The sequence below is a fragment of the Arvicola amphibius genome, chromosome 3 (genome assembly GCF_903992535.2).
Source record: "Arvicola amphibius chromosome 3, mArvAmp1.2, whole genome shotgun sequence".
NCBI classification, from domain to species: Eukaryota; Metazoa; Chordata; class Mammalia; order Rodentia; family Cricetidae; genus Arvicola; species Arvicola amphibius.
In genome coordinates, this window is record NC_052049.1 from 171,317,730 (window position 1) to 171,343,754 (window position 26,025).

Genomic DNA, 26,025 nt, shown 5'->3' on the forward strand with positions numbered 1-26,025 from the left:
TTTACCACCCATACTGTTGTGTTTACAACAGAACACCAACGTTGGGTATTTCTAAAGGCTGATAAAAAAAAAACTCATCAATCATTTTTTAATGCCCAATTTGGCTTTCCTGTCTCCAGATTAGAGATTTAGGAGCCTAATTGCTGAACTGTCTTTAATTCTTCATAGCATTCATTTTCAAATAAGTTCATTTCCTTGAAAGTACCTTTAAAATGCCCACTGTACGCCTAAATCTTATAATAAGCATCTCCTTGTTGCATCAAGCTAATTAAACTTAACTTCCCATGAGTTCATTATACTCTTGGTTATCATTGACTAATGAACAGATACAATACCAAGCACATGCTATTGTATACTATAGGCATGCAAAATAGTAGATATTGGTGATAGTAGGGAATTTTTCTTGTTCTCATACATAGTATATGTCATGACTCAATGAAAATGCCTATCTTAAATAGCTGTGAAGCCAAGTAGCTAGGATGAAGAGATGCACCATTTTCTCTAAGGATCAACATATTACTGAGACATGGGCCACAACAGTGCTAATTGGGATGTAAGAACAAGTAAGGATTTTGAGCCTACAAGTTCAAGCAGTAGCTAGGTCCTTCCCTGAACTTTTTAAACCAGGCTACCCAGCTCTTTAACAAGAAAGAAAAAAAGGAAGGAATGAAAAGAGGGAGGGAGGGAGGGAGGGAGGGAGAGAGGGAAGGAGGGAGGGAGGGAGGGAGGAAGAAGACGCTGAAAAGGCCAAACTGATATTTCTGCCTTTCCAAAAACACTCATCTGATCATCTGACCGGGGAAGGCACTTTTGAAGTGGGAAAATGAATGTACCATGCATGGTGGGCCAGACCTGGGGTGTAGAAGACACAGAAACTATCGGTAGCTGCGTCACAATCACTCTGAAACTTTGTGATAATACCATTTTCTGCAGCAATCACACCTGATCTCAAATCCACGAACCTCCTCTCTGGATGTTTCAAGCTCAAGATCTTTCACGAGTCAAAGAACTGCCTGAAACTATGCCCAGCCCCGAAAGTCGCACGCCATTCTATTGGTTTTGGTCCCATTCTATTATTAACACACTCCAGCCTTAATTCAGTGTTAACTCTACCATCTGTTGTTGGCATGAACATAAAATTTAAGTTTGTGTCCCCTCGTTTATAATATAGAAATAACTCTTCTTCGGGACTGTTCTTAGGATTAACCAATATAAAACTGCCAAAGTGCTGCTTAGCACGGTGAGTTGTCCCGTCCCACAGTGGGGACTTTTGGAGGTGAACTCTCTTTCCTTAGCTTCCTAAGAAAGTTTGATCCATTCTTGCTTTCTTCTTCTAAAATTTAAAGCCCAAATATTTTCTTTCCCACCGCTAAAGAGGAGTCAGTCACAGCATCCATTGGCTAAGTAGGTCCATTTGGAGACGGAACCATAGTTCAGAGTAGTGGGCCTCCGCCCGGAACGTATTAAGAAACGAACCGGAAGTGGCCCAGCTGTTCTCTTCCTCCGCGGAGGGCATGGACAATCTAGCGGCGTGACTACTGTCCCGTGCTCGCTTCGAACGCGTGGTATTCGGTTTGGGGACTCGCTGGAAGCTCCGCGGCGGCGCGCCGGCAGGAGTCGCGAGCCGATCCCTGTCCGGCCCCTCCATGCCGGGTTGTAGGCTGCTGGCGCAGGCCGGCGCCCAGGTGTTGGGCTGTAGCACCAGAGGCCTAGGTGCTGCCCCGGGCTTAGGGAATAGGTGGGTATGGGCAAGAGAGTGGGTGGAGGGGTGCGCAGCCATCACAACAGTGTCCTATAACAGAGACTTGGCCCGCGCAGACGGTCTGTTAGAAGCGGAAGGGGTCCTGTGTCCAGGGGTGTGACACTGATTAAGAAAACTTCTTTTAATCTAAAGGCTCGAAGGGGTAGCGTTTTAATATTTAAGAAATTAGCTATTAGCTGCTACTATTATCAGCAGCGGTAATGTCTTCTTACCAGTGTGCACTGTATGAGACGAGTTTGTGCTAAGTGTCTATTAGGCGTGTGTCCTGTAGCCAGCCCCCTGTGAGCAGACCACTATCATAACAGTTTTTCAGATAAAGCTGACACCAAAGGGAAATAGGTTTTCCAGAGTCACCCAGCTCATAGGTAGAAAATCACTCTCGATTCCAAGCTGGAACTTCCTAACTACCAACCAAAGGAGACTGCACAAAGGTTCATTTAGTTTTGACGCACTACGGGCAAGAATTACACACACTTTGTTCTGCCTCAGAGCACACTAAGATCCTTCTTGGTGCTTGGTGTGTCAGCTGGTCAGAGGTTTGCATTTCGTGGGTTTTAGTTTTGTTTCTAAAACTTTGTGTATTTGGTTTCTTAGTGTAGGCCATCCCATTACAGGGAGAAGGAAAACTGAGAGAAAATCCAGCTTGCCTCTTGCTCCATTGGCTCTAAGACTGTCAAATACACATTTATTTGGGCTCGTCTCCCCTCATGTTTTTAGGTAAGATCGTTCTTCACGGAGGCGGTGGAAAAGCCTTCAGGCTAACCTTGATGAAAGTGGAAGCCCCAGAGTTTTCGTAAGAAATGTTAGGGAAAGTACACAATTCACTCCATTCCTTGGGGCCTTTAGTTATTATCCTAACACGGTGGCCTCCCTTACATTAAATGGAAATAATAATTTGGTTTTTCTTGTTGGTTTTGATTTTTTTCTTAGAACGAACATCTGGTTCTGTGTGAGAACTTGCCACAGCAAGAGTAGCACTTGGTGGGACGAGCATCTGTCTGCAGAAAATGCCTCATTTGTTAAGCAACTGGTCTTTGATGAAAATAAAGCCCAATTATCAAGTAAACTAAACCCCCTGAAAGATGAACCGTGGCCTTTACATCCTTGGGAACCAGGTGATTTGGGGGGGAGATGAAACATGACCTCTTCCTTACAGTATGGCTGGATGCATGACAGTGGTGACTGCTTTAACTTGGACATCTCTTGAGCATGTTGCTTTCAGTCTGTTTTGGTTTGCCAGCTAATTTCCAAACTCCTCATCTGCTGCTAGTGAAAGAGCTCAGGAAGGTGTCTTGTGAGAGGAAAATCCCTCCGGATATGTGACCTTCCTCCCCTAGATACAAAGAACGTAAAATGAAAGGGAAATGCCATGAAGAAAAGGTTGGAGAAACCTAGTGTAAAACGTCCAGTGTGGACACTGCTGTTCTCAGTTGAAATCCTTGCACGTGTTCCATTTGGACAAGCATAGTTCCACACTCAGCTCTGTTTCTGGTGTGACTAAACCCATGTGGGACCAGAACAAGCAGGATGGGGCCTTTCCTGTTGAACGTGTGGTCTCTGAATTTATTGAGACACTTAAATTGTTTAGTGACAAAAGTTCAAGTCTAGCTTGGCTTGAGCTCTCAGTAGTCAAGAATGGCCTTGAACTCCTGATTTTCCAGCCTCTACCACCTGAGTTGCTGGGTAGTAGGCATATACCCTCACTCCTGGCTTATGTAGTTCATGAGATCAAACTCAGAGCCTTGCCTGTGCAACATTCTTAGCTCCAAAAGTTCTCAATAGAGTATATTAGGACAACCTGTGGCATCTGTATAATATAAGACCATCTAATACCTTTTAGAATTTGAATAGATTTTTGGTCTTTCGAGACAGTCCTGGCTATCCTGGAACTCCCTTTGTAGACCAGACTGCCCTCAAACTTACTGAGATCCGCCTGCCTCTGCCTCCCGAGTGCTGGGATTAAAGGTGTGCACCACCACCACTTCCCAGCAGATGATTTCTGATAGAGGATGTTGGACAGGATCTGAAACTAGGAAAGAGTAATGGTAGATGTATATGCTCTGCATTAATTCTGTTATCTAAAAACTGAGTGTTAGAATTGTTTTACATGTGCTCATTTTACAAACATTTATTAACTACCAGTATATTGTGCCTGATATAGTTGAAGATATTTAAATCTGTAAATAGTCTTGAATATATTGTGTTTATTGCCAGGTTCTTCCAGAGTTGGTCTTGTCGCCGTGAAGCTGGGCATGATGCCTTTGTGGACCAAAGATGGTCAAAGGCATGCAGTCACATTACTTCAGGTAAGAAAACATAGAACATAGAAGAACACATAGGAACATCTGTGTGTGTGCCAAGATCTGTGTACATAAGCTGTAATGGTTGAAATGTGTATCCTGGACAGAAAACTGCATGGTAAAGGGAAACATGAAAAATACTAATGAGGAACTTTGCCTCTGATGGTTCTGGGGACGTGGAGTCTAGTTTAAACCAGTCTTCCCATAGTACAGTTAGGAGACCTGGAGCAATGCTCTGGCAGAGAGGGATGACAAACAGATCCTCAAAGATCTGCCACTTAATCCATTCTTAGAAAATATCTCAAGCCCATCATTTTCACGTATGGTTCTTCCAGTCCCTGATTGTAGCTACATTGCTGTCAGTGTGGATAATGAGTTAAGTAACTCTGAAATCCTAATTATACAAGGCCCTCATCCTGGCTGGGGAATCACACTACAAGCTTAAATTTTGTGAATTTTATTGTTTTCAGGTACAAGACTGTCATGTGTTAAAATACACTCCCAAGGAAAGCTATAATGGAAAAACAGCAGCCCTCACTGTGGGCGGGAAAACAGTGTCGCGCTTATATGTAAGTATATATTCCCATTTCTAAAATAGCGCATTTTATTAGCTTCCGCTCTTCCTGCTTTCGTGTTTGAAGAATGTTCAGTAGTCACAAACTGCCTTCCCTGAGGACTGTTTGGGAGAGGCTGACTAGCAGAGGCTTCTGGAACCTGAGAGATCTTGGGTTTGGCCTAGTGCTTCTTCCTCCACCTTCAAGCCTATTGACCCTCACAAGATGTAGTGTTTGTACATCTGTAATGGGACTAAAGGTATCGCCCACCTAGTGGGCTTGTCACAGGACTAAATGAGGTACTCTGATGTGCCTGGGCTTCATAGATGCTCCGTAGACCTTGGCTTTGTTTATTCGGTTTTGGTTTTTTAGTGAGTTTTTTTTTTTTTTTAACATATAGAAAAGCATTGTTTCCTAAGTAGAGTGTTAACAGGGTGCTGAATGTGTAGCTTGTTAGAAAATGCTCCAATTAATACCCTCTGCCTGTGTCCCAGATCGAACCCTAGAAGTCGAGATGGTGGTCACCAGTAAGTGAGAATACAACATTATCTCCAAACAGGTTTTTTCATTGTTTACAAAATAAACAACGGGCAAAAATCAGGATGTACCCATAACAAGTAGCAAATATTTCTTGTAAGCTGTGTGACTTTTCCTGAGGAGACATAAACACCTACTCCCCACAAATAGGGAACCCACAGCAGACCAAAGACAAAAACCAAGGCCAGCTTGGCAAGCCAGTGCTGTCACAGGGTTACTTAGAGGCGTATGAGTGAAGATTGCATACAGGAGTTAGCAGCTCAGCCCAACCCAGGCAGGGTAACAGCTCTAAGTCTGCAAGCCCGGAGCTCCTGGCACGAGGTGTGGACTGCTCCAGGCTGAGAAAGTCTCTGCATGCAGTGGGCTGACCAGTGCTGTCATAGGCAGTTGTTGGCTGCTTCTGTGGGCTCAGGAAGGCCTTGTGAATCCTCATGAATACAGTTGGAAATTGCGAGGTTTGCTCTTGAGTCTCATGAGTGCCCCCTCCCTTCCTGGAAGGAATGCGTCATTCAGAGGAAATTGCTACACTGCATGTATGTGCTTGTCACAGTTAACTTCTTTTGAGTGCTTACTGTATGCCCGTGACATCATGTGAAGCCTCTTGCATCCATTCATTACCACACGTGGTCACTTTAGCCTCTGGGGGGAGGAGTGGAGTCACTGGTGAGGACTGACCGACCACGGGTAAGAGCAGTGCAGACTCCACAGCCTTGTTTCCTTACATGTTTCTGGATATTAACCCTCTGTGAACCCTCAGACTGGTAAGAGGGATGACTGAGGTAGCCATCCCATAAATCATAAATCCAGCAGCCATAGAACTGGAGACAGCCAGTCCACCTTGGAGAGGGCCAAGGCAGTTCACAAGGAGGAAACAAAGAATGAATGTAAAAAGAGTGCTTATGGGAGCCATTTCCTTGTTTTCTATATGACTGCTGTCATTTTTTATTTTCATTATCAATTTTGTAAATCCATGACCTTATGTTCTTGATACTTATACTAAGCATCATATTGGGATAGTTTATTCTGCTCCAAAAGATTTATAAATAGTGACTCCTCAGATACAGCAGATAGCAGGGCCAGAGACATAGCTCAGTGGTTAAGAATACTAGCTGCTCTTGCAGAGGACCCAGGTTCAGTTCCCAGCACTACATGGCAATTGATAACCATCTGTGACTCCAATTACAGGACATTTAATGCTATCTTCTGTCTTGTATAGGCACTAGGCATACACATGGTGCACGTACTACATGCAAGCAAAACACTTATACATATATAAAATAATGAATCAACATTTTTTAAAATAAATAGGAGGTGATGGGGAACACAGGGTTGACCCTCGGTACTACCATTCATTCATCTTCATCTGCCTTCTCACATCCTTCCCTCACCCCGCCTCAACCCCCATCCCAGCCCTCCATGCCCTACTCATAAAAGTAGAATTTGGAGATCTCTGAATTCTGTTCCAGTTCTGAAATGCATATCAATTCTCTGAATCTTTTAGTTCTCAAAGAAAACACACTTGGAAGCACAATTTAATATATTCTCTTTTACTTAATAATAATGATGTAGTATCAGTCAAACACTAAGAATATTTCCAAAGTAGTGCAGTACTTACTAATTAAATTTTTTCAGAAGTGATAGCACTCCACTTTTACACTCAAGACTGCTGTCCTCCCTCCCCTCTGTATATAAACCTTACATCATTTGCAGCACCAGAGGGGATTTGGACATTGGAGTGCTTTTTCTTTTCTTTTTTTTTTTAAAAAATTTATTTATTTATTTTTATTTATTTATTATGTATACAATATTCTCTCTGCATGTATGCCTGAAGGCCAGAAGAGGGCACCAGACCTCATTACAGATGGTTGTGAGCCACCATGTGGTTGCTGGGAATTGAACTCAGGACCTTTGGAAGAGCAGGCAGCGCTCTTAACCTCTGAGCCATCTCTCCAGCCCCTGGAGTGCTTTTTTCTTACATTGTGGTAAATGCTGACCACTCAGCTACATGAACTTTGCGAGCTATTCACTTCTCTAAGGTCTGCTAGAGACAAAGAAGGGGGTTAGAGATGGGACAAAGGGTAGAGGTCAATGAGAAGGGAGATGATCAAAGTATGCATGTATGGAATTGTCACAGTAAAACCCGTTACCCTGTGTCATTGATCTGAGCTAACAAAAAGAAAAAGTGGCTTTGCCAGGGTGGGAAGCACTCACCATTTATAAGTGTTTTTGTTTAAGAAGAAGAGATTTTTCCGAACTAAAAATACCCTGGATACTTACATGTTTTGCCCTCAGGGAAGCTGCAAACAGATTGACTATATAGAGGGGTCTTGTTTTTATCTTTTGGTTTGCTTGCTTTTACAAGACTATGAATAGAAAATATTGGACAGTTGGGCAATCAAAATAAGTTGATTAAAATGGTTTGGTGTATAATAGAGCAAGAACCATTGTGGTTTATTTAATCTACAAAGAATTTACACCTCTAAAAAACTACACTAGTTTGTTTTTGTTATTTTTGCATCTTATAAATAAAAACTGATGTGGTGCATAGTGTTTCTTCATAAGAACATTAAGTAGTCCTGAAAGTTGATGAAATCCATTCATCTTGGGAGCAGAGCAGTGCTTTCACTGTAGGAAGGATAATTGCTGAGACATTCTGCAGAGGGAAGACAGCTCCATGGATGGGGTTACCCACATGTGGCAATGCTGTCAGCCTCCAGATTGCCTTTTTGCATCATTTATTTGGAAATTTAGAGGAGAAAGGAGGTGGGGCCAACCAGACTGTTACTGTGTATCTGGTTTCAGCTTAATTTGAGCATTTGGTTTTTGTCAGGACTAAGACCTAGTTTTATCTATTTTTTTAAAATTATTTATTGATTCTTTGGGAACCCCCTCCATGTACCCAAATCCGACTCATCTCTCAGTTGTCTTCTCCTGCCCCATCTGCTCCCCCGCTCCACCTCAACTTTTTTTTCTCCAAGGAAAGCTAAAAAACAAAAAGCTGGGAGTGGTGGCACACACCTTTAGTCCCAGCACTCCAGAGGCAGATGCGGGTGGATCTCATGAGTTCAAGGCCAGCCTGGTCTACGGAGTGAGTTGCAGGACAGCCAGGGCTGTTATACAAATAAACCCTATCTCAAACAAACAAACAAAAAGATAAAAATAGACAATAAAAAAAATAAACTACTTCATTCCTCTGTCCTTAGACCTAGATTTATAATATTGTAATTTTAGTTGAAACAATTATTTATTTCTAGTGAAATTAAAGAGTAATTAAGATGTATATGTTTTCTTAGTCCTTTTTTATGCTTGAGCCTAGTGTTAATGTAGGCTGTGATGTTCATTTTATCATTTTGTCCCAAATGTAAGGGATTTTTCTCAGAAGCTTCTTGATACACTCCAAGTTCAATATTAATAATATAATATTATGCTTTATAAATTAGGTGAACTATGTAAATGTCAAAAGCAAATTTGAAATCTTCTAAATGAAATACATGTGAATTCTAAACATCAGGAAAGTAATTCCAGGAGCCAGATTTGTAAGGAAAGCTTCAGTGTTTGCTCTTGTAAGAGCAAGCCAGGGTGAAGAAGGGGGCTTTGGTATCCTCAGCAGGAGAGAAGGGAAAGAGCAGAGAACAAGGGCAGAATCTGTCTTTCGGAGGGAACAGTAGCTTCTCGAGAGAACAGTGTTCACTGCACAGCCCCATTAGAGCAGTGTCCTCCGTGTTCAGAATACAGTTCACTGAACTGCAGGTATAGATAGATGATTTAAGCAATTTTTAATTAAGTGTATCATTATAGACATAGATAAAAGGTCTAAGGAATAAAAACAATAGGCTGGGGGGTTAGCAGATGACAGTAATTCAGGAGGCCTGAGTAGAGTAATTAAGAGGGCAAGTCACCCAAAAATTTGTTGGAAAGGCCCCATGAACAGAGACTAGCAGACCAGAGACCTGTGACCAGTGCCAGGTGTGCTTTCAGACCAGTGAGGTCATCCATTCTGTCTGAGACTTGTACACCTGGCTGGATCTTGAGCAGTACGTTTATTTGTTCTTAGATGTAATCTCATCTCCTGTAAACAGGGGGACTTAGATGCTGTTAGTTCAGTAGGGAAATAAAATGTGCTTTGATTTTTATTTTTCTGGGTGTTTGTATCTTGATTTGGGTCTCTGCATTCAGGCCCTTGTACTGTTAATGTGTTACTTATATATGGCACCTTTCCCTCTAGAAACCTGATTCAGTATTGGAATTTTACCGAGAACTTGGATTGCCACCGAAACAGACAATTAAAATCTTTCGTGTAACAGATAATGCTGTAATTAAGCCAGGTAATCTGAGGTCGGGAGAGGAGGGAGGTAAAAATACCCAAATAGTGATTTGTTTAATGTCAGCCCTTTCAATACAGCTAAACAAAATACAAAGTCCCAAACACTTATTTTTAAATGTAAAGCCTATCTGATTTAGTCACTAGGAACAAACAAGTCTTTGTCTCTGGTAAGTGGGAAAAGCTGTAGGATCCTCTTTGTTCTCCTGAGAGGGAGGAGCTCTTGTTTGCTAATGTGGAGTGTCACATTTTTTAAAAAAGCCTCTCAAAGTCAGTGTTCTAGCTTTAAAATGTGTTCCTGGTTTGCAGGCTAGGATTTTGCTAGGAATAGTACACTCCCCTGGAGAGTGAGAAAATACAGCCTTGAAAGGAGAATAGCCAAACATAACCCTTGGGGAAAGATTCATTTCCCTGTCCATGGAATGTCAAATTAAGGTTTGACATGTGATTTTACTAACGCATATGGTTACTAAAGTATGATATTTTGGTGTGTTTTGACCTTCAAGAGAGCTCCTCAGTTTTTGAATTTGAATTGCAGCAAGAAGATAGTGAATTTTTTAAGTGTAATTTTTTAATTTTAAGGCAAAGTAAATTGGATTATAACAATTTTGGTAAGACTTGCAGTAGTGGATATTGATCTGACTTATAATGGGCATATATTCCACTTGAAATATAAAGGATTTGTTCTGAAGCAGATTTGAATATTCACTTTGATATTGGCATATCTGGTTTGTCTAAGATCATGTGTCTGATCGTGTCTAGGATGATTATAAAAGTCAAGTCCACATTAATTTTTGCTGTAGCTCAAACCACATTAAATTACGTCTTTGTGAGGCGGTGATGGTCAAACAGCAGTTTGAGTTGTTCAGCTTGGCAAAAATGAGGTTCCTTGTAATCCTTTAAATTTTCTTTTCTAAATTAATAGTTTTGATTGACAAATCATTTGTATTCATGTATAGAGTATAATGTGATGTTTTGGCATACATAGATTGAAGTTTCTAACAACCCTAGATTAATCTTAACCTTAAAGCAACTGCTCTCTTAAATACCACTGCACCCTGCTCTGTGTACTAATTTAAACTAAAACTGGCTTTCAGTTTCATTCTCAGCTACGTTGGGCTCTCATTTTTGTCATTTTTTTTAAAATTTAATTTGGCTTCTACTTGATGGTGTACTGTTGACTCTTAACCAAAAATAACACATTTTTTAGGCCAGGGCTGTGACTTACACATATTTCTAATAGAGACTTAGGAGTATCAGTAAGGGCAGGTTTTGTCTAATCCGAAGACCTAGGCCTCTGCTGGGTGAAAGATTTGTTCAGCACGTGCCTAGAACAGAATAATCTGACATGACCAGTGCTTTCTGACTGTCCCCGCTGTAATCAGTGGCCAGCAAAGGAGGGGCTGAGTCCAGGCACTGCATTTCGTAATCCGCTGGATGACGGAGATTGCATTAGACTCTGATGCATCAATTCTTCTCATATTTTCTTTTTTCCCCTTGTGTGAAATGGATAATATACTTTAATTCAGCATGCGTATTTACTGAGACAACTGGCCATCATTAAATCTGTTTGCCAGCAGGAGTACTGGATGACCACAAGACTCATTCATCTTGACTGGTGCTTCATGAGCCCATGAAGGTGCTTTATTCAGATGTGGTCCGGTGGCTCACTCTAGCATATGTGCCTTGAACAGGGTTCCATTGTCCCTCAGCCTTCTCAGTGATAGCTAGAACTTGTTTGTGGATAGCTCCATTGTTTGGGTATTTCTAATGTTCCTAACTGCCCATGATCTACAAGCATTTGAAAGCACAGCTGGGAGCTCTGTGGAGGAAGGGTCTGTGAATAGTCCTTTCTGTGCTGTAGATAACATGATATCTCCTTTTCTTTTTATAAAGGGACCCCTCTTTACGCTGCTCACTTTCGCCCTGGACAGTATGTGGATGTCACAGCCAAAACGTAAGTCTTCAGCGCTGCACTTCTCCTTTGCTCTGTTTTCTTCACGTGGTAAAGATCAGTGGTGCAAGTGCCGTCTTCAGGTCAGTGGATAAAACCCAGCCCTCAGCGCCTCTCTGTACGTCACTGTCAGTTTTTAAGGTGCTCTGGGTTAGTTCCAAGTAGATTTCCATCAGGTGAACTGAGATGTGTGCTTCCAGACACGGGGTTCCTTGACAGTCCTGTGATTTAAGTGCTTCCCCAGTTAGGTCTGCTTTGAAGACCAAGACAGCACGCACTTTGATTGTGAAACACGCCTGAGCAGTGCTGATGTCTTCTGTGTGACCACGGAGTAGTTTAGTTGGGCGTGCTCTTTCCAGTTTCTTGGAGTATAAGATTTTATACTGTTTGTGAACGTGGTTGTTGAGTTTAAGTGTCCCAGTGTGACTGAAACCTGTTTGCAGTTGTGCAGTTGTGTTTATCAGAAACTAGAGGAAATTCCACACTTGGGTCTCGTTCGGAGCATGAAGCTTGACTCTTGTGTTAGCTGGTGAGACTGCTGTTAGACCACTCTAACAGAAACGCTGCCTCTCATTCATTTGCGTTGACTCTATGATGGTGACGACCAAACAGCTGCTTTACCCAAAGAAACCTGCTGAGTGTCAGGCTTGTTTTCCACTCCATGCCCACCTCGGGTCACACATAGGCCACTTCAGAAGCCGCTGGATGCCTTTATGCCTGTCCAGCTTTATAGAAATGACATGGGGTAGATCAGCAGTTAGAAGAATCTCTAAGAGATTCTGACCCTGTCCCTTTGTTTCCCTAGTTACTGAAGCCAGTAAGATCACTTGACTTGTCTCTTGGTGACAAAATACAACTTTTCTAACCTTTGGTTTGGTTAACCAGTGAAGACTCTGGGTTATAAAGCAGATTATTTTACTTTTAAGTTTATGAATTTTTACAAATCGTAAGATACCACACACTTCTCCTGTGAACTTTACATACAGTGCTGTGTGAATTCCATTATATAACTTGAAGGACATATGGAGACCCTGGAAGGACTTGCAGAGTCAGATGCCTTGGTCAGCAGCTATCTTGTGACCAGCTTGGTGTGCAGCTTAGCTTTTCAAATACCTGTGCTCAGTGGATGCTTTCAGTTTGTGTGCTACTATTGAGTGTCTTTGGCTTTTTTTTCTTTTGGTAACTCCAGTTTTGTGTATCAAGTAAGGGTGGGGAATGTTTCCTTTGTAAGATTCTATTTCTAGAAAATAAGATGATTTGAAATTATTTGGCAGTCTCCTTTCCAAATAGCATATAAGCATTGGGAGAAGAGATAGCCTTAGGATTAAGACAGTGCTTGTCAGCTCTGGAAGAAAGGAGGACCGCTTGGAGGAGGTCCTCGCTGCTGCACAGCTGTCCCTCAGCTTTCGTTTCGTTTCTGTGCGGGAAATGGGCTACCCCCATGGAAGCACACTGCATTCTGGTCTGTGCATCTTCATGCCGACTGCCTTGCATTGGATCTTATGTAACCTTGTGCCAAGTGTTTCCAGGGACTGTTCTGCTTCTAGCCAGCATGCTCCTGCATTCCTCTGGTGCCTTTAAATGCTTGTGGACTGACTGCTCACATGAAACTGGATTGAACTTCCAAGTGCATTGTTGGCTCCGTAGCCGTGTGACTCATCCTCATTGCCGCTGACTTCCTGGGCTGTGGGGTGTCTGGACAGCCCACATGCATTTGCTTGTTTTTCTTCTTTTCTCTTACGCTCTTTAGTGCACTTCCCTCAATGCTTCTCATTTGGAGGGCAGTTCCCTGTTCAGAATTAAAGCCCTTCAGAGCCTGTGGGAGTATTATTTTCCCCTTTATCTATGGATGGAGACTTGTCTTTTGAGTATAGGTTCAGTATCCTCTCGTTTCCTCCCTCCTGTGACTGATGTGAGGACAGGCTTTTCTACTAGCTGTTCAGAGCAATACATTTCTCGACCTTAGTGAGGCAACGAGTGCTTGGGTTATAAAGAGAGAATCTCTCAGGAGTCACCCTAAGTCACGGTGGGTGGTTGTTTTGAGATGAAGGCTAGAGTTTGGGAGCAACTGTCTCAGAGTTGTCTCTTGCCTTGTTGTTTGAACATATTTTAGTGGCTGTCTGTATATCTATAGTTGCTTTCCTAATGTAAACCTACCAAGCAGCAGAAACCAATTCAGCAAGATAATAAGCGACAGGTGAACAAGGTCACCGCCTCAGTAGCTCTGTGACCAAGGCAAGTTCCGTGATCTCTTTCTACTTCATCTTTAACGTGAGCGCTTCAAGAGCAGTGGTCTTCAACCTTCCCGATGCCGCAACAGCTCCTCATGTTGTGCTGACCCCAGCCATAGATTTTTCATTGCTACTTCATAACTATAATTTTGCTACTGTTGTGAATTGCAAATATCTGTGTCTCCAGTGGCCTTAGGCAACCCTCAGAAAGGACCATTTGATTCCCAGGACTTAGGACCCACAGGTTGAGAACCACTGTTGTAGCTCCCGGCTCAAGCCTGGCACTGAGCACCACCTGCTGGGGCGTTGGCCGCTGCCGCCATGTTGTTGCCACTGCTTCTTGTCTAGTGTGAAAGGAAAGCTCCACCTCGGGAAGAAACCTTGAGAATGAACAGAAAGCGTGAAATCATTAAGACTTCAAGTCTGATATCATCTAACACATCAGACATCTTTCGACATAATAGCTCTAAATGAATGTGCATTTCTGTACCCCCAACAGAACTTTATTTATAAACAAAGCCAGGTTGCCAAGCTAACTTATGCCAATCCATGACTTAGACCATAGTGAGAAGAGAATCCGACGCAGGATGCTCAGGCTGCCTTTTCATGTGACTTTAGGGAGAAAGTGTATCTCTAAAAGATCAAGGAAACCACAGAGTGTACATTAATGGCAGCAGGATGGAGAGACACCAAAGAAGGGCAGAGAACAGCCCTCTGAAAAGAGAGCATGGGCCTCTGAACACTGACCGCATATTTGATGTTAAGGAATCATTCACTTTTTAGATTGTGGTAACCATTGTGTGGTTTTGTAGTTTGAAAGTGTCCCTACCTTTCCTTATTGCAACACTTGTGATGTAGACGATAGACTCTCTGGAGATGGCTTTAAGTGCCCATTGGAATTGCAGAGCAAGAGTCAGATGAAACATGGCAGGCCTGGAGTCAGCCTTGTCAGTGAGTGGCGGATGCTTCATTATGGTCTCCATTCTTCAGAAGGTGCAGCGATTACATAATAAAAATTATTTTACAAAAGAAAACCTTTTGCATTTTTAGATTAAATTAATCTCAGAGTAAATTCCAGAAACTAATTGAAGAGGAAAACTGGTTGCAAAGGTGTGGTTGGTAAACTTGAGGGAAAAAGAGAAGAAAAGGAGAGAGCTGTCACAGAAGCCAGTGACAGGGAAGAGACTTGGGTGGGACATGGGTGGTCTTTAGAAAACTGAGCACAGATGATTGGGAGCAGATATGTAGTCTCTCCTTGCCTCAGACGTGTTTGTCCCAGGTACGAGATTAGAAACATGTAGAGAAATACCTGGTGGGTGTGCTTTAAAACTGTTGGTTGTCATTATTTGGGCATTTGTCATGACAAGGCCAGGGAATGAAATTCGCATATATTAACCTCTAGAGATAATAGGATGAGTTGGGAAACGGTAAATCATGCATTCCCTTCTAGAAGAGTCTACGGTTGATCGTGTAGGCCTCTCAGCCTTTTCTCTTCCCTTTCTTCCCACGACACAGCAGTAGTAGCGTTAGGCTCACCTCTTTAGCTAGTCATCGGGCTAAGTAAGTTGTCACACCAGGAGAGGCTGAGTAAAGATTTGTTCATTCCTTGCTCTTGTTTTCCTTTTGTTCTCAAGTTGGATAGCAACTGAGGGAAGCCAGAGCCTCTCTGCCCTGTATGCAGCCATATGGGGAGCGTGAGCCAAGGAACAGGGCAGTGGTCTTGTAAGTGAGACCTCTGAGGGGTTTCTTGTTTGTAAATGACTTTGTAAACAGTGTGAGTATCCTAAATAAATTCACTTTTGTTTTCCTTGTTTTCACAGAAGCCTCACTAAAATTGGAATATCTAAAATTGCATTCTCCTTGATTCGGATTTTCATTTGATTTATTTCTGCAGACATTAGCTAAGAACTACATAGCTAGACAAGCAGTGCACACCTACAAACACAACACTGTTGGAGACAGGAGGATTGCCGTCAGTTCTGAGCCAGCCTGAGTTAGACAGTGAGCTCCAGGCGGGCCAGGGCCACAGCATGAGACCCTGTCTCAGACAAACGAGCAGGAAAAGGCCCACAGTGGGTGGAGGGCGAGGGAGGTGGGCATCTGTGTTGTGTATAAATTTCTGTTAAGTTTTTCTTCTGTGACTCACAGAAGTATTATATTTGAGTCACACCAGGGTAGGCTAAGTACAGATTTGTTCATTCCTCGCTCTTGCTTTCCTTTTGTTCTCAAGTTGGATAGCAACTGGGAGAAGCCAGAGCCTCGCTACCTGTGCCTCCCATGGATCAACAGGTGCAGTCTCTCTGCACCCTGGGCGAAGCCAGTAATTCTCGTGTCACTTGTGGTCTTGCCTTTTGTTTAGAGGTATTTACTGAAGGGGTTTCATTGTACACAGTGGAGCTCATGAAGTGTTCCAGACCAGACTGAAAAACAATGTGCAATTAGCTGACACATAATTAGCACTTTGAGGGTACCACTTTCATCTTGTAATCATTTACTCTAAAATGAGCTCAATTATCTTCTGTAATTTACCTGCTTGCGTTTGCTGGTGCATGCACTCAGCTGTCTTTTTAAGGCAGATAATCAGTTTGAGAACTCTGGAGGCAGTAGTGAACGTCTACAAAGGCAGCCATGTTTGAATGTGGTATTTTTAAAATGTGTTCCTTCAAGATGAGTATTGCTGGGCGCTCTCCCCTACTACTCTTAGCAGCTGCTTGCTAAATGATAGAATACTTCCAAATTATTCTTCAGTTCCTTCTCTTCATTAATTGCTAAGCTTTTTGCATTACTTTGCAAGTATGCCCTAAAATTCATTGTTAAGTGGAAATATTAATAATATCTGAGGCACAATTTCAGTATTTGATTCTCATAGCTTCTCTTTGGAGTGCATCTCTCTATACAAGTATCCAGTACCTTTTCCATTGAATTTATGTTACACTCTAGCTTTTTGTTAGGATGACTTATTTTTGTAGTTACTGAGGGAAGAGAGAGTAGTATATGCTGGCAGAAAGAGATGGAAGCTGCGTCTGATTTAGTTCTGAACTAGTCTTGATGTGTGACTTGAGAGCGCATGCCTGGTGGGCTCCATTTATAGCTTCTGATTGTTTTCAAGTTCAGTTCTTGATTTATCAAGGGGCTTTCTTCAGTCCATTGTCTGATGAGTCTTTGTTAATAAACGTGTAGCAAAGTCCTTGTAGAAAGAGTGTGGGTTTCGTGCTATTTTGTAATTGGTCTGAACAGTGCACGTCTGGTCATAGCTGACTGTTGAAACTACACAATATTGCCACTGTCTGGTGAAAGACGAAGAAAATCTCCTCCTTAAGAGTGTGTCAATGATGTCTGGAGTAGACTTAAAAGTCCCTCAGACCTGCACAGCATCACTTGTAGGGATGGATGTACTTGACCTTTGGAGATGGACTTTAGTATAGAACCTTGGTGTCATTAACTTGTTTCTTTAGCTGACAGACTTTGCAACAAAGTGTTTTCATTTAAAAATTTTTTTTTCAGGTTTTTGAGACAGGATTTCTCTGTAGCTTTGGAACCTGTCCTAGAACTCACTTTGTAGATCAGGCTGGCCTTAAACTCACAGAGATCCATCTGTCTCTGCCTCTTGAGTACTGAGATTAAATGTGTGTGCCACCACCATCTGGCTTAAAAGTAGTGTTTAGGTTATTAAAAAACTGTCTTTCTCTACTTTTGCTTTTCCACTAGCTTCCTATTCAGCCCAGATCAAGATCCATCTGGTGTCCTCTAAAACTACTTGCCCAGCATCTAGAGCAGTGGTCCTCAGCCTGTGGATCATGACCCCTCTGGGTTTGCATATCAGAAATTTATTTACATTATGACTTATGACAGTAGCAAAATTACAGTTATTAAGTAGCAATGAAATAATTTTATGGTTGGGGTCAGCACATGAGGAACTGAACTAAAGGGTTGCAGCATGAGGAAGGTTGCGAACCACCATGCTAAAGGCTCACCCTTGTAGGTGGCAGAGCCAGGCTAGAGGTGCATTTATTCAGTGCTCTGTTCTGTGCCCCATCTCTTGCTCCCTGACTCGCTGCCCTCACACAATGGCTTAAGGAAACCTACAGCCTCAGTGTCTGTGGTTAGAAATTCAGCATACCCTGCCTGGCTGTATCTGGCTCAGGTCCCTCACAAGGCCACAGTTACATTGGACCCTGACTAAAGGAAAATTGCCTCCATGCTCAGTGGCATGGCTGTTGGCAGCAGCGGCAGGGCCTCAGCTGCTGACAGGAACTGCCCTTGCTACCTTCTGCTCCATAGAGGTGCTTATTTAGTGCAGGGGCTTCTTGCAGAGCAAGAGGAGAGAGTACCAGAGGCGTCTTTTTAGACTGAATCAATCCTGGGCTCCTGGGAAGAGGATAAGGACGGCATAAATACTAGGAGACTGGGGACTGTGGGGCCCATCCTAATGGCTGCCTGCTGTGTCTGTTAGGAGACTCAACAAGGTTAGGAGGGTGAACCTTTCCTAGGTAAATTCCCCATGCTTAGCTTGCTATTGTCTCACAGTCTTGACCTAACATTTGAGACAGAGTTAGACTCCAGGGGGAGGTGCAAGCCAAGACAGACAAGGAATGTTCATTTGCAGTTTGGCTGGTATGGCCTTTTCTGGTTATTTAGATAAGAAGTCTTGTTAGAACTCCAAGGTGCTGTCAAGAAAGTACAGTCAGAAATATCTTATACTCTACTCATTATGTAAATTCTAACTATTTTCCCCCAGTATTGGTAAAGGTTTTCAGGGTGTCATGAAAAGATGGGGATTTAAAGGCCAACCTGCTTCTCACGGTCAAACGAAGACCCACAGGAGACCTGGAGCTATTTCAACTGGAGTGAGTATAAATAGCGATGCTCATTGAGGGCGGTGGGAGGTGAGCAGGGTCTCACGCTGTAGCCCAGGCTAGCCCGAAACTTGCAGTACTCTGCTTGCCTGAGCCTCTGACGTGCTCAGAGTGTGGGCATTGGCCGTAGACGAGCAGTGCTGTTCTGTTCAGTGCCGGGTGCTCAGCCTCTGCGCAGATGCTTCTGTTTGTCAGGTCAGGCCAGATGGCTTTAACCTGACTTCAGTGGGTTCCTGTAGTTGTCCCCTTTCGTAGGCTAGCCTCCCCCAGTTCTATAGTGCGTAAATACCCATGGGCAGCACTCTCTGTTCCTACCTTTCCTAGTGTCCTATCTGCAGTACTAAGGCAGCTGCAGGTAGCTACTCCATTTACTGATTCACACACTTGTTTTGCCCTAGGGGAAACAACTGAGATTGTTGAGGATAACATTATAGTGTGTGTGTGTGTGTGTGTGTGTGTGTGTGTGTGTGTTTTGGGGGGCATTGAGATTAATGGAGAAATAAGCAATAATAGCATAAGAAATGAAGAAAAGACCCTTTGTTTTGCTAATTCAGTGTTTCTTTCCCAGAGGTAGAGCAGAGACTGCCTAGGGAGCTTTTGAATAAAACCTTTGGAGCCTCAGAGTAAATACAAAGTCCCTGTAATGGTTGGTGGTTAGTTCAATATTCTGTTTCTTTCTCAATAAGAAAGAGATCATAGTTTCCCTTAGGTACCAAGTTCTCACCTAACAGGTTGTATTACCAAGAAGTGGAATTTTTGTTGTACTGTCTACTGGGAAGAGAATGCCAAGAAATAAAAATCAAAATCAGTGTTGGGAACACACTGAAGGGGAATGGGCAGAACCCTGGTTAAGACTCAGCATTTTAACATAGTTGCCTGGTGTGCTCCTCATCATTTCCACTTGAGAGTGTCAGCCTCTGAAAGTGTACCTGCCACACAAAACTGTTTGCTCACTAAGAGCTCAGCGAGTGGGCCCCTCACTTCACATTTGATTGCTTCAGAAGAGGGATTAGTATCCAGTCTCAGAGCCAGCTGGAGCTAGATGAACATTATTCTAATGATGCAGATAACATGAATTGAGAAAAATAGCCTCTCAGGTGAGGAAGAAGCCCACTCAGGCTGTGGGAGTGCGGGGGGGGGGGGTAATAAGCCAGGAAATGGGATGAGGTGAAATCAGGGAAGCAGCCCACTGGTTTCCCTTGACGTGGTGATGTGGTATGTTTGTGTTTACTGTGTTTCTTATTGCTATATTTTTAACTCCTGTCAGTGTTAGATCAGTTAGTATTCCTGCTAATGAGTTCGTCTCCTGTCTGCTTCATCTGTGTTTATTTCCCGTCTAGGAGTGCCTACTGCTCTAATTGGCACCGTGAACCTGGGAGAGTGGGGCCTAAAAACGAGGCAGACTAAAGTCTCATGCAATAGCCAGCTTTATTCAGAGCATCAGACTAATATACTCTGAGGGTTAAGAGGAGTCATGTTAGAAAGTATTCAGTCACAAGGACAAGCCATTGCGTGCAAAAATGTGTTTTTCCAGAGGCACATGAATAACAATAGCTGTCGTGAACTCGCTCCTGTCCACCACACCTGGGAGGAGCACGAAACACTCTGAGAACAGTTCTGTGTTCTGAAGAAACTGAGGTCACAAGACTCTTGTCTGTTTTCTTGGAGTGTTCTCACAAGCACTCAGAATTCTCACCTGACTTCCTTCTTTAACTGTGTTCCAACATAGGAGTAAATAGATAAATATCCGTATTCAGTTCTTTACTGACCTAGCTGAACAAAGGATTTGGAGAGTAGAACTTAATCACTCTTGTTTCTGGTGTCTACTGTGATTTAGTCTGTACTATTCAAAATCAGAAGTACTGAAAGAGTGACCTTTGTTTTTGTTGTTCAGGATGTTGCCAGAGTCTGGCCCGGAACTAAAATGCCTGGGCAGATGGGAAACCAGAGCAGGACAGCGTATGGACTGAAGGTGAGTCTGTAAAGAACTGTAAGTTGTATGCAGAGGCCTAGAGGGTCCAGTGTCCGCGTGTGTCCTGAGCAACTGTGCTTCACCACTGTTAGGGATGTGGGGTGTGTGGTTGGTTTGTAGGTGTGAGCAAGTGTGCTTCACTGTTAGGGGTGTGAGGTGTGGGGTTGGTTTGTAGGTGTGGAGTTAGACTCACTCAAAGGAAATGAAACTGAGTTGTACTGTAATGGGGCTGCATAGTTATATTTCACATCTAAGCTGTGAAACGGATACTTGTTACAAAGAAAAGAAAGAAACAGTGATTCACTATTTGAACTGGAATATTTTCACAAGCTCCTGCAGGAGGAAAGGGACTCTAAGCATTAGACTTAATCTTCTCCTTTATAAAGAGAATGGAAACTCCCCGACACTGCTCCTGTGTACTGTGGAATCACAGAGAAGTTGAAGGGTGTTGCTGAGCTGTCTCGGATTGTATGTCAGATGTGTGAGTGAGGTAGATATGGGTAAGAACGGAGCGGACAGTCCCAGTAGAGGGGAAAAAGCACTGCATTGTGGGACATGCATATTCAGAGAGAGAGAGAGAGAGAGAGAGAGTTAAAAGAAGTTATATTTAATCTACTAATCTGAGAAAAGACAAAACAAGTTACCCATACCAACAACACCCAGAGGTAGTCGCTGTTGCATTTTATGTATGTTCTTCCCATGTTGATTCTACATACTTTTAATGTATAGATTCTGCATGAATTTATATAATTCTGTCGGACTTCTCCAGAGCAGGTGACTTTGGATGCTTGACTAGACATCATGATAGGTAAACAAAGGTTATTTTTAGGATTCCCTTCTATGATTGTTGTATGAGGCTGAGAAATCCCACTATAGGCTTCCTGCAGACTGGAGCCTGTGAAGTGCCTCTAGCCCTGACTCAGCCCAGAACATCAGCCAGGAACCCAGTGATCGAATTCTCAGTCTGAAGCAGAAGTCCTGAGAATGAGGCAGAGGCATGGACAGGCATTAGTCCGAAGTCTGGGAGCCTGGAGCTCAGATTGCTTGGGGCAGGGCCTCTAGTGCTACTCTCTCATTTCTTCTGGCCCCAGCTGATTGGATGGTGTTGACCACACACAGACTCCCTCACGGGCACACCGGAAGTAATGTTCTTAGCACTCCTTAATCCGGTCAAGTTGACACCTGAAGTTAGTTATCAGATAAGTCTGTTTCCCGCCGTTACTATTTTACCCTTAGTGGGGATCATCTGCTTGTCACAGTTTTCTGTGTGGTATTATTAAATACCTTGATAGCCCATTTATTCTCTTACTGTCATTTTTTTTAAACCAGTGTGTGTGTGTGTGTGTGTGTGTGTGTTTTCCTCCATGTTGAGATGTTTACAAAGGCAGTCTGTTTGCCTGGTTTATGATAGAGATTAGATTCAATGAGTTATGAATTCCCAGTTGCTAATTGTAGAAAAGAAATAATAACCAAACCAGAACTGAATTTCCACGTGTCTGTCTTGGTGTAAGCAGACACCGTCAAGCTGAAGTGGCCATCAGCTGCCACACCTAAAGTAAGGCGCACTGCGATCGTCAGCACTAAATAAGACTCAGAGCTTTTCAGCCTTTGCTTGGCCTTCTGTAGCGGGTGTGGTCACAGCCTTGCAGGGCACTTTCTCGGCTTTTAGTAACGCGTTTGCTACTTCTGGGGCTTTTATCTCTCACAAGTTGTTCACTTCATGTGTAGGTGTGGAGAGTGAACACCAAGCACAACGTCATCTACGTGAATGGCTCTGTACCCGGACATAAAAACTGCTTAGTGAAGGTACGCACACCTGTCTCATCTCTACCACTCGTTCATATGGATAGATTCCCTAAATTCTCTTTTGACCTGAACGTGTAGCTTCTAAAGCATCTGTCCTTCCACTACGTGTTCTCTGCCCGGTGTCCGAGCAGCACCTCAGCGAAATGTACACCACAAAATAGCTACTCACTGGAGTCGTGAAGCCAAGAGCTTGTGGGAAAACGGGCTTCAGGGAAGGAAGGGAGCCGGTGCAAAGTGCCATTATTCCTCTGTCCTTTCAGGAATAGGTGAGTTTTGCTTTTGGCAAAAGAACCAGAAGTTCTGTGGTGTGAATCGTGATCCAGAAAGGTGGCCAGGCCCAGGGCTCCCAATGACAGCATCACCCTGTCACACCTGCCTCCCCAAACACCTACTGTCCTTTTCAAAACTGAAAATAAAGGGAAATATAACTAACATGTTGACAAGATAAAGTGGAGCCTGGGAGCTTCCAGAGACTTACTTCTCTCTAGTAAAACCCACAGTGCAGACTCAGACGAGCCGTGGGGATGCAGGGTAGAAGCTGCCGCCTGAGTGTCAGGAGGTTCATGGTTGAGTGAACACAGAACATTCACCATCGATTTCCAACAGAAACAAATGAAAGTCTCGGTCTTAACTGTTGCATTATATATTGACTTACACTGAAAACATCATCAGTGATTTGCTGTGGGAAACCTCAGATCTATAAAAGTGTAAACATGACTGGGAGTCACTACTTGGACCCCTGTGACAGTTTTTATCAAATAAGCACATAATTTTCTTATTGGGTGTTTTCCTGATTACGGCTGAGTCTAAGGTTGGTGAACTGAAAAAAAAAAAAAAAAAAAAAAAAAGCCAACAAACCTGACCTTGATGGTTTCCTTCTGGGCAACATCCTGCTCATTTCTTGAAAGAATCATAAAGAGGGCGTTTAAGATAGAACTGTCTTTATACACTTAGTGTTCCTAGCAGCTGTCATTTTGACTATTATTCAAGCTTCTTGCAAAAATGAATATGTCCTATTTTACTGTGTATATAAGTGTTATTTTTCCTTCCTTGAATTAGGTATACAGAAGCTTTGGGGAGCCCAGTAATATCCAAAACTAAAATAGAGCATTTAAAACCATACCAGTATTTCTTCTAAAATGTGTCAGCTATGAATCCAGACATAATCTGAACATAATCTGAGAACATAAAATGTTCTCAGAGCTACTGTAAACACTTACTGTACAAGCTTTCTTTCTATTGCTGTTGTCGTTCTGTCTTTAACCTCTCAATGAAATGCTCCTTGCCAAATGTAAGCTAATTTCATTAATAAAAGTGATGTTTTCCTTTTCATGCTCTTAGAGTTAACTAAAAATTCCATGTTTTTAAGCCTCACCTTTAAAATTTGGTTGTAAGTATAGAAAACAAAATAGCAAAAACAGACAAAAAGAGTAGATAATAAAATGGATAATTATTAGGTATTAAATTTGTATTTAGTACCAGAACTTCATATTTGAAAAATAAATGTGGATGTAAAAGATAATTGTGATGTGATTTAAAAATATCCATTCTGTTGGACAGTTAAATACATATGAATTACAGTAAGTATAAAGTGATAATTGGTTTCATTCGTGAGGTAGCTGGTTCATTTGAGGAAAATTGATTAATCAAGCTTACTAGAATACAAAGAAGCAACAGTAGAGTCATTGTTTACCTTTGCATGGAGTGGTTGCATTCCTGTTCAAACACACAGGAACAGATATTTTTTATTAGTGGTAATTTTAAATACCATTAATCGGTATCATGAGTAAGAATTTTTCTTTATTCCCTCAGGTCAAAGACTCTTCGCTGCCTGCATATAAGGATCATTGTAAAAGCCTGCCATTCCCTACTTACTTTCCTGATGGAGACGAAGAAGAGCTTGCGGAAGACTTGTATGATGAGGACGTGCTGCAGCCCAGCGCACCTTCTATTACATTTGCCTGATGTCACTGGCGTGGCAGGACTTTCTGTGCTCTGTGCACTCGATGAACCAGAACAGTAATAGAACCAGGGGTCCTATCCCTCTGCTTAGTACGATGCTGTGCTCTTGTTTTTATCAAAGGAAACAAATGCATCTCTTACTCCTCACTTCAATCTGATTAGCAAAATTACTACATTAAATAATGTAATCACATGGATTAGATTTTGTTAAAGTTGTCAGTTAACAAAGAACAGAATGTTTTGCCATTTGTAGACATCACTCTTTAGACACATTTATGTTTATCTTAGGGTTTTTTTTTAAATATATAAACAACTCTTACTTTAAAAATGTATCCCTTAAAGTGTGGTTTTGAAACAGAACGGGGGTGGGGGTGGGAACCACTCTGCTGCCTGTTGGAACAAGAGATCATTTCCTTAAAAGAGTGCCACTCTTTTAGAGTTCAGAAACGCAAAGGGAGGATTTTGCTTTTAATCTAAGTTACAGAAACCTGTTTGTTCAAATGAGCACTGGGTGGGCATGTAGCCCCAGCACGGCCTGCTCCGGGCGAGCTGTGCTCCTCTCTGCTGCTGAGCACTGTAAGCATGTGGGCGCATCACTTCTTAGATCTCCTTGGCTGCTGATTTGGGTCTGAAATGCCATTTCAGGGTTTTGTCTTAATCGGGGATCATTTTTTTTGTAGCCAAACTACATTCCAGTTAGCCATTCTGACCAACATTTGTGCTGGTTATAAGCAGTAAAATAGGGATAGTACTAGCCTTAAGTAATTCCACAAGCCCCAGGAGGACCAGCTGATAACCAGACTGCTACACACTGTAATCTCGGCTTTAGAGAAGCTGAGGAAGGTCGTGGGTTTGAGCTGAGGGCCAGCTAGAGCCACACAGCCAGACTGTCTAATAATAAGGAAGCCAACTGATCAAGGTCACCAGCTTGGACAAGGATGAGCCATTACTTTTCAGACTTCTAGGGCCTCTAGCCTCCCTGCTAAGGCAGCCAAAGCCAAAATCAATGTGGATCAGTCTGTTTCCATGGTGGCCCTGGCTTGGGTGATTGGATGATGCAGTTGTCATGACCTGAACACTCTGAGAGCACTTCTCACACAGGACAGGATAGAACTTGCATGTCAATACTAGATGACTTTAAGGCCTTTAATACTGAGGTGAAGACACAGCGGTCCACAGGCCGGTTTGAATGAATCTGTGTCTCCGTACGCAATGGGAATCCAGATGAAACTATGGCCAGGTGTTTTCTTTGGTGTCCAGAGCTTTGTGATTTACAGTCTCAGACGAGCCAAGTCAGCCCTGAGGTTCTCATTGCAGGGCAGACTCCACCAGTCTGTGGCTGGTCGGAAGAACCCCTTTGAGAAAGGATGTCAGTCACAAGGAGAGCATCTGTTGCTTGCAGTGATGTTGCACCGTCCTCCATCCTCCATCCACCTAAGCCCCTGGCTGCAGAGGCACCGCTGGCCAGTGCAGCAAAAACCAGCGTGGGAGGAAAAAGCTGCACTCCGGTGCTCAGGTTCCTGGAGACATCATCGTTTGCGCCTCTGAGATGATACTGTGAAAGCCTTCAGACACACGACTCCTCACTGTCCGGTAGAAATTGTCTCCTAAACAGGAGGCCGTGGTGCCACCGGTTGGCTTTCCCACAGGAGGATGGTGTGACTCTAAAACTCACTGCCATCTGCCTTGCTGAAGTAGCACCACTCCGGAAAGCGGCTTGGACAGGAAGTGTGCCGGGAGGAACGGACTTGCGTTGCCTAGCCTGTGCTG

The 26,025-nt window shown here is 42.9% G+C and overlaps 1 protein-coding gene across 2 annotated transcripts; it reads left to right on the forward strand.

Moving 5' to 3' along the window:
- Positions 1-1,491: 1,491 nt before the first annotated feature.
- Mrpl3 (mitochondrial ribosomal protein L3) lies at positions 1,492-24,587 on the forward strand. Of its 2 annotated transcripts, XM_038321771.2 has the most exons (11): positions 1,492-1,738; positions 2,357-2,479; positions 2,693-2,877; positions 3,977-4,068; positions 4,533-4,631; positions 9,379-9,478; positions 11,371-11,431; positions 18,398-18,506; positions 20,410-20,487; positions 22,216-22,293; positions 24,106-24,587. In XM_038321771.2, exons 1-11 carry the CDS (start codon positions 1,647-1,649, stop codon positions 24,256-24,258), a joined length of 1,170 nt encoding a protein of 389 aa, XP_038177699.1. In that variant the 5' UTR covers positions 1,492-1,646; the 3' UTR covers positions 24,259-24,587. The 2 variants fall into 2 exon arrangements, with proteins under 2 accessions (XP_038177699.1, XP_038177701.1); XM_038321773.2 differs by lacking the exon at positions 2,357-2,479.
- Positions 24,588-26,025: the final 1,438 nt, after the last annotated feature.

What these genes read in the sequence shown, in the direction of transcription:
- Mrpl3 (XM_038321771.2), top strand. Translation starts at nt 1,647, where the DNA reads ATGCCGGGTTGTAGGCTGCTGGCGCAGGCCGGCGCCCAGGTGTTGGGC. An exon ending in GCCCCGGGCTTAGGGAATAG is followed by an intron (nt 1,739 to 2,356) that starts GTGGGTATGGGC and finishes TTGGTTTCTTAG; the next exon opens with TGTAGGCCATCCCATTACAG. An exon ending in GTGGATGTCACAGCCAAAAC is followed by an intron (nt 11,432 to 18,397) that starts GTAAGTCTTCAG and finishes ATTTTCCCCCAG; the next exon opens with TATTGGTAAAGGTTTTCAGG.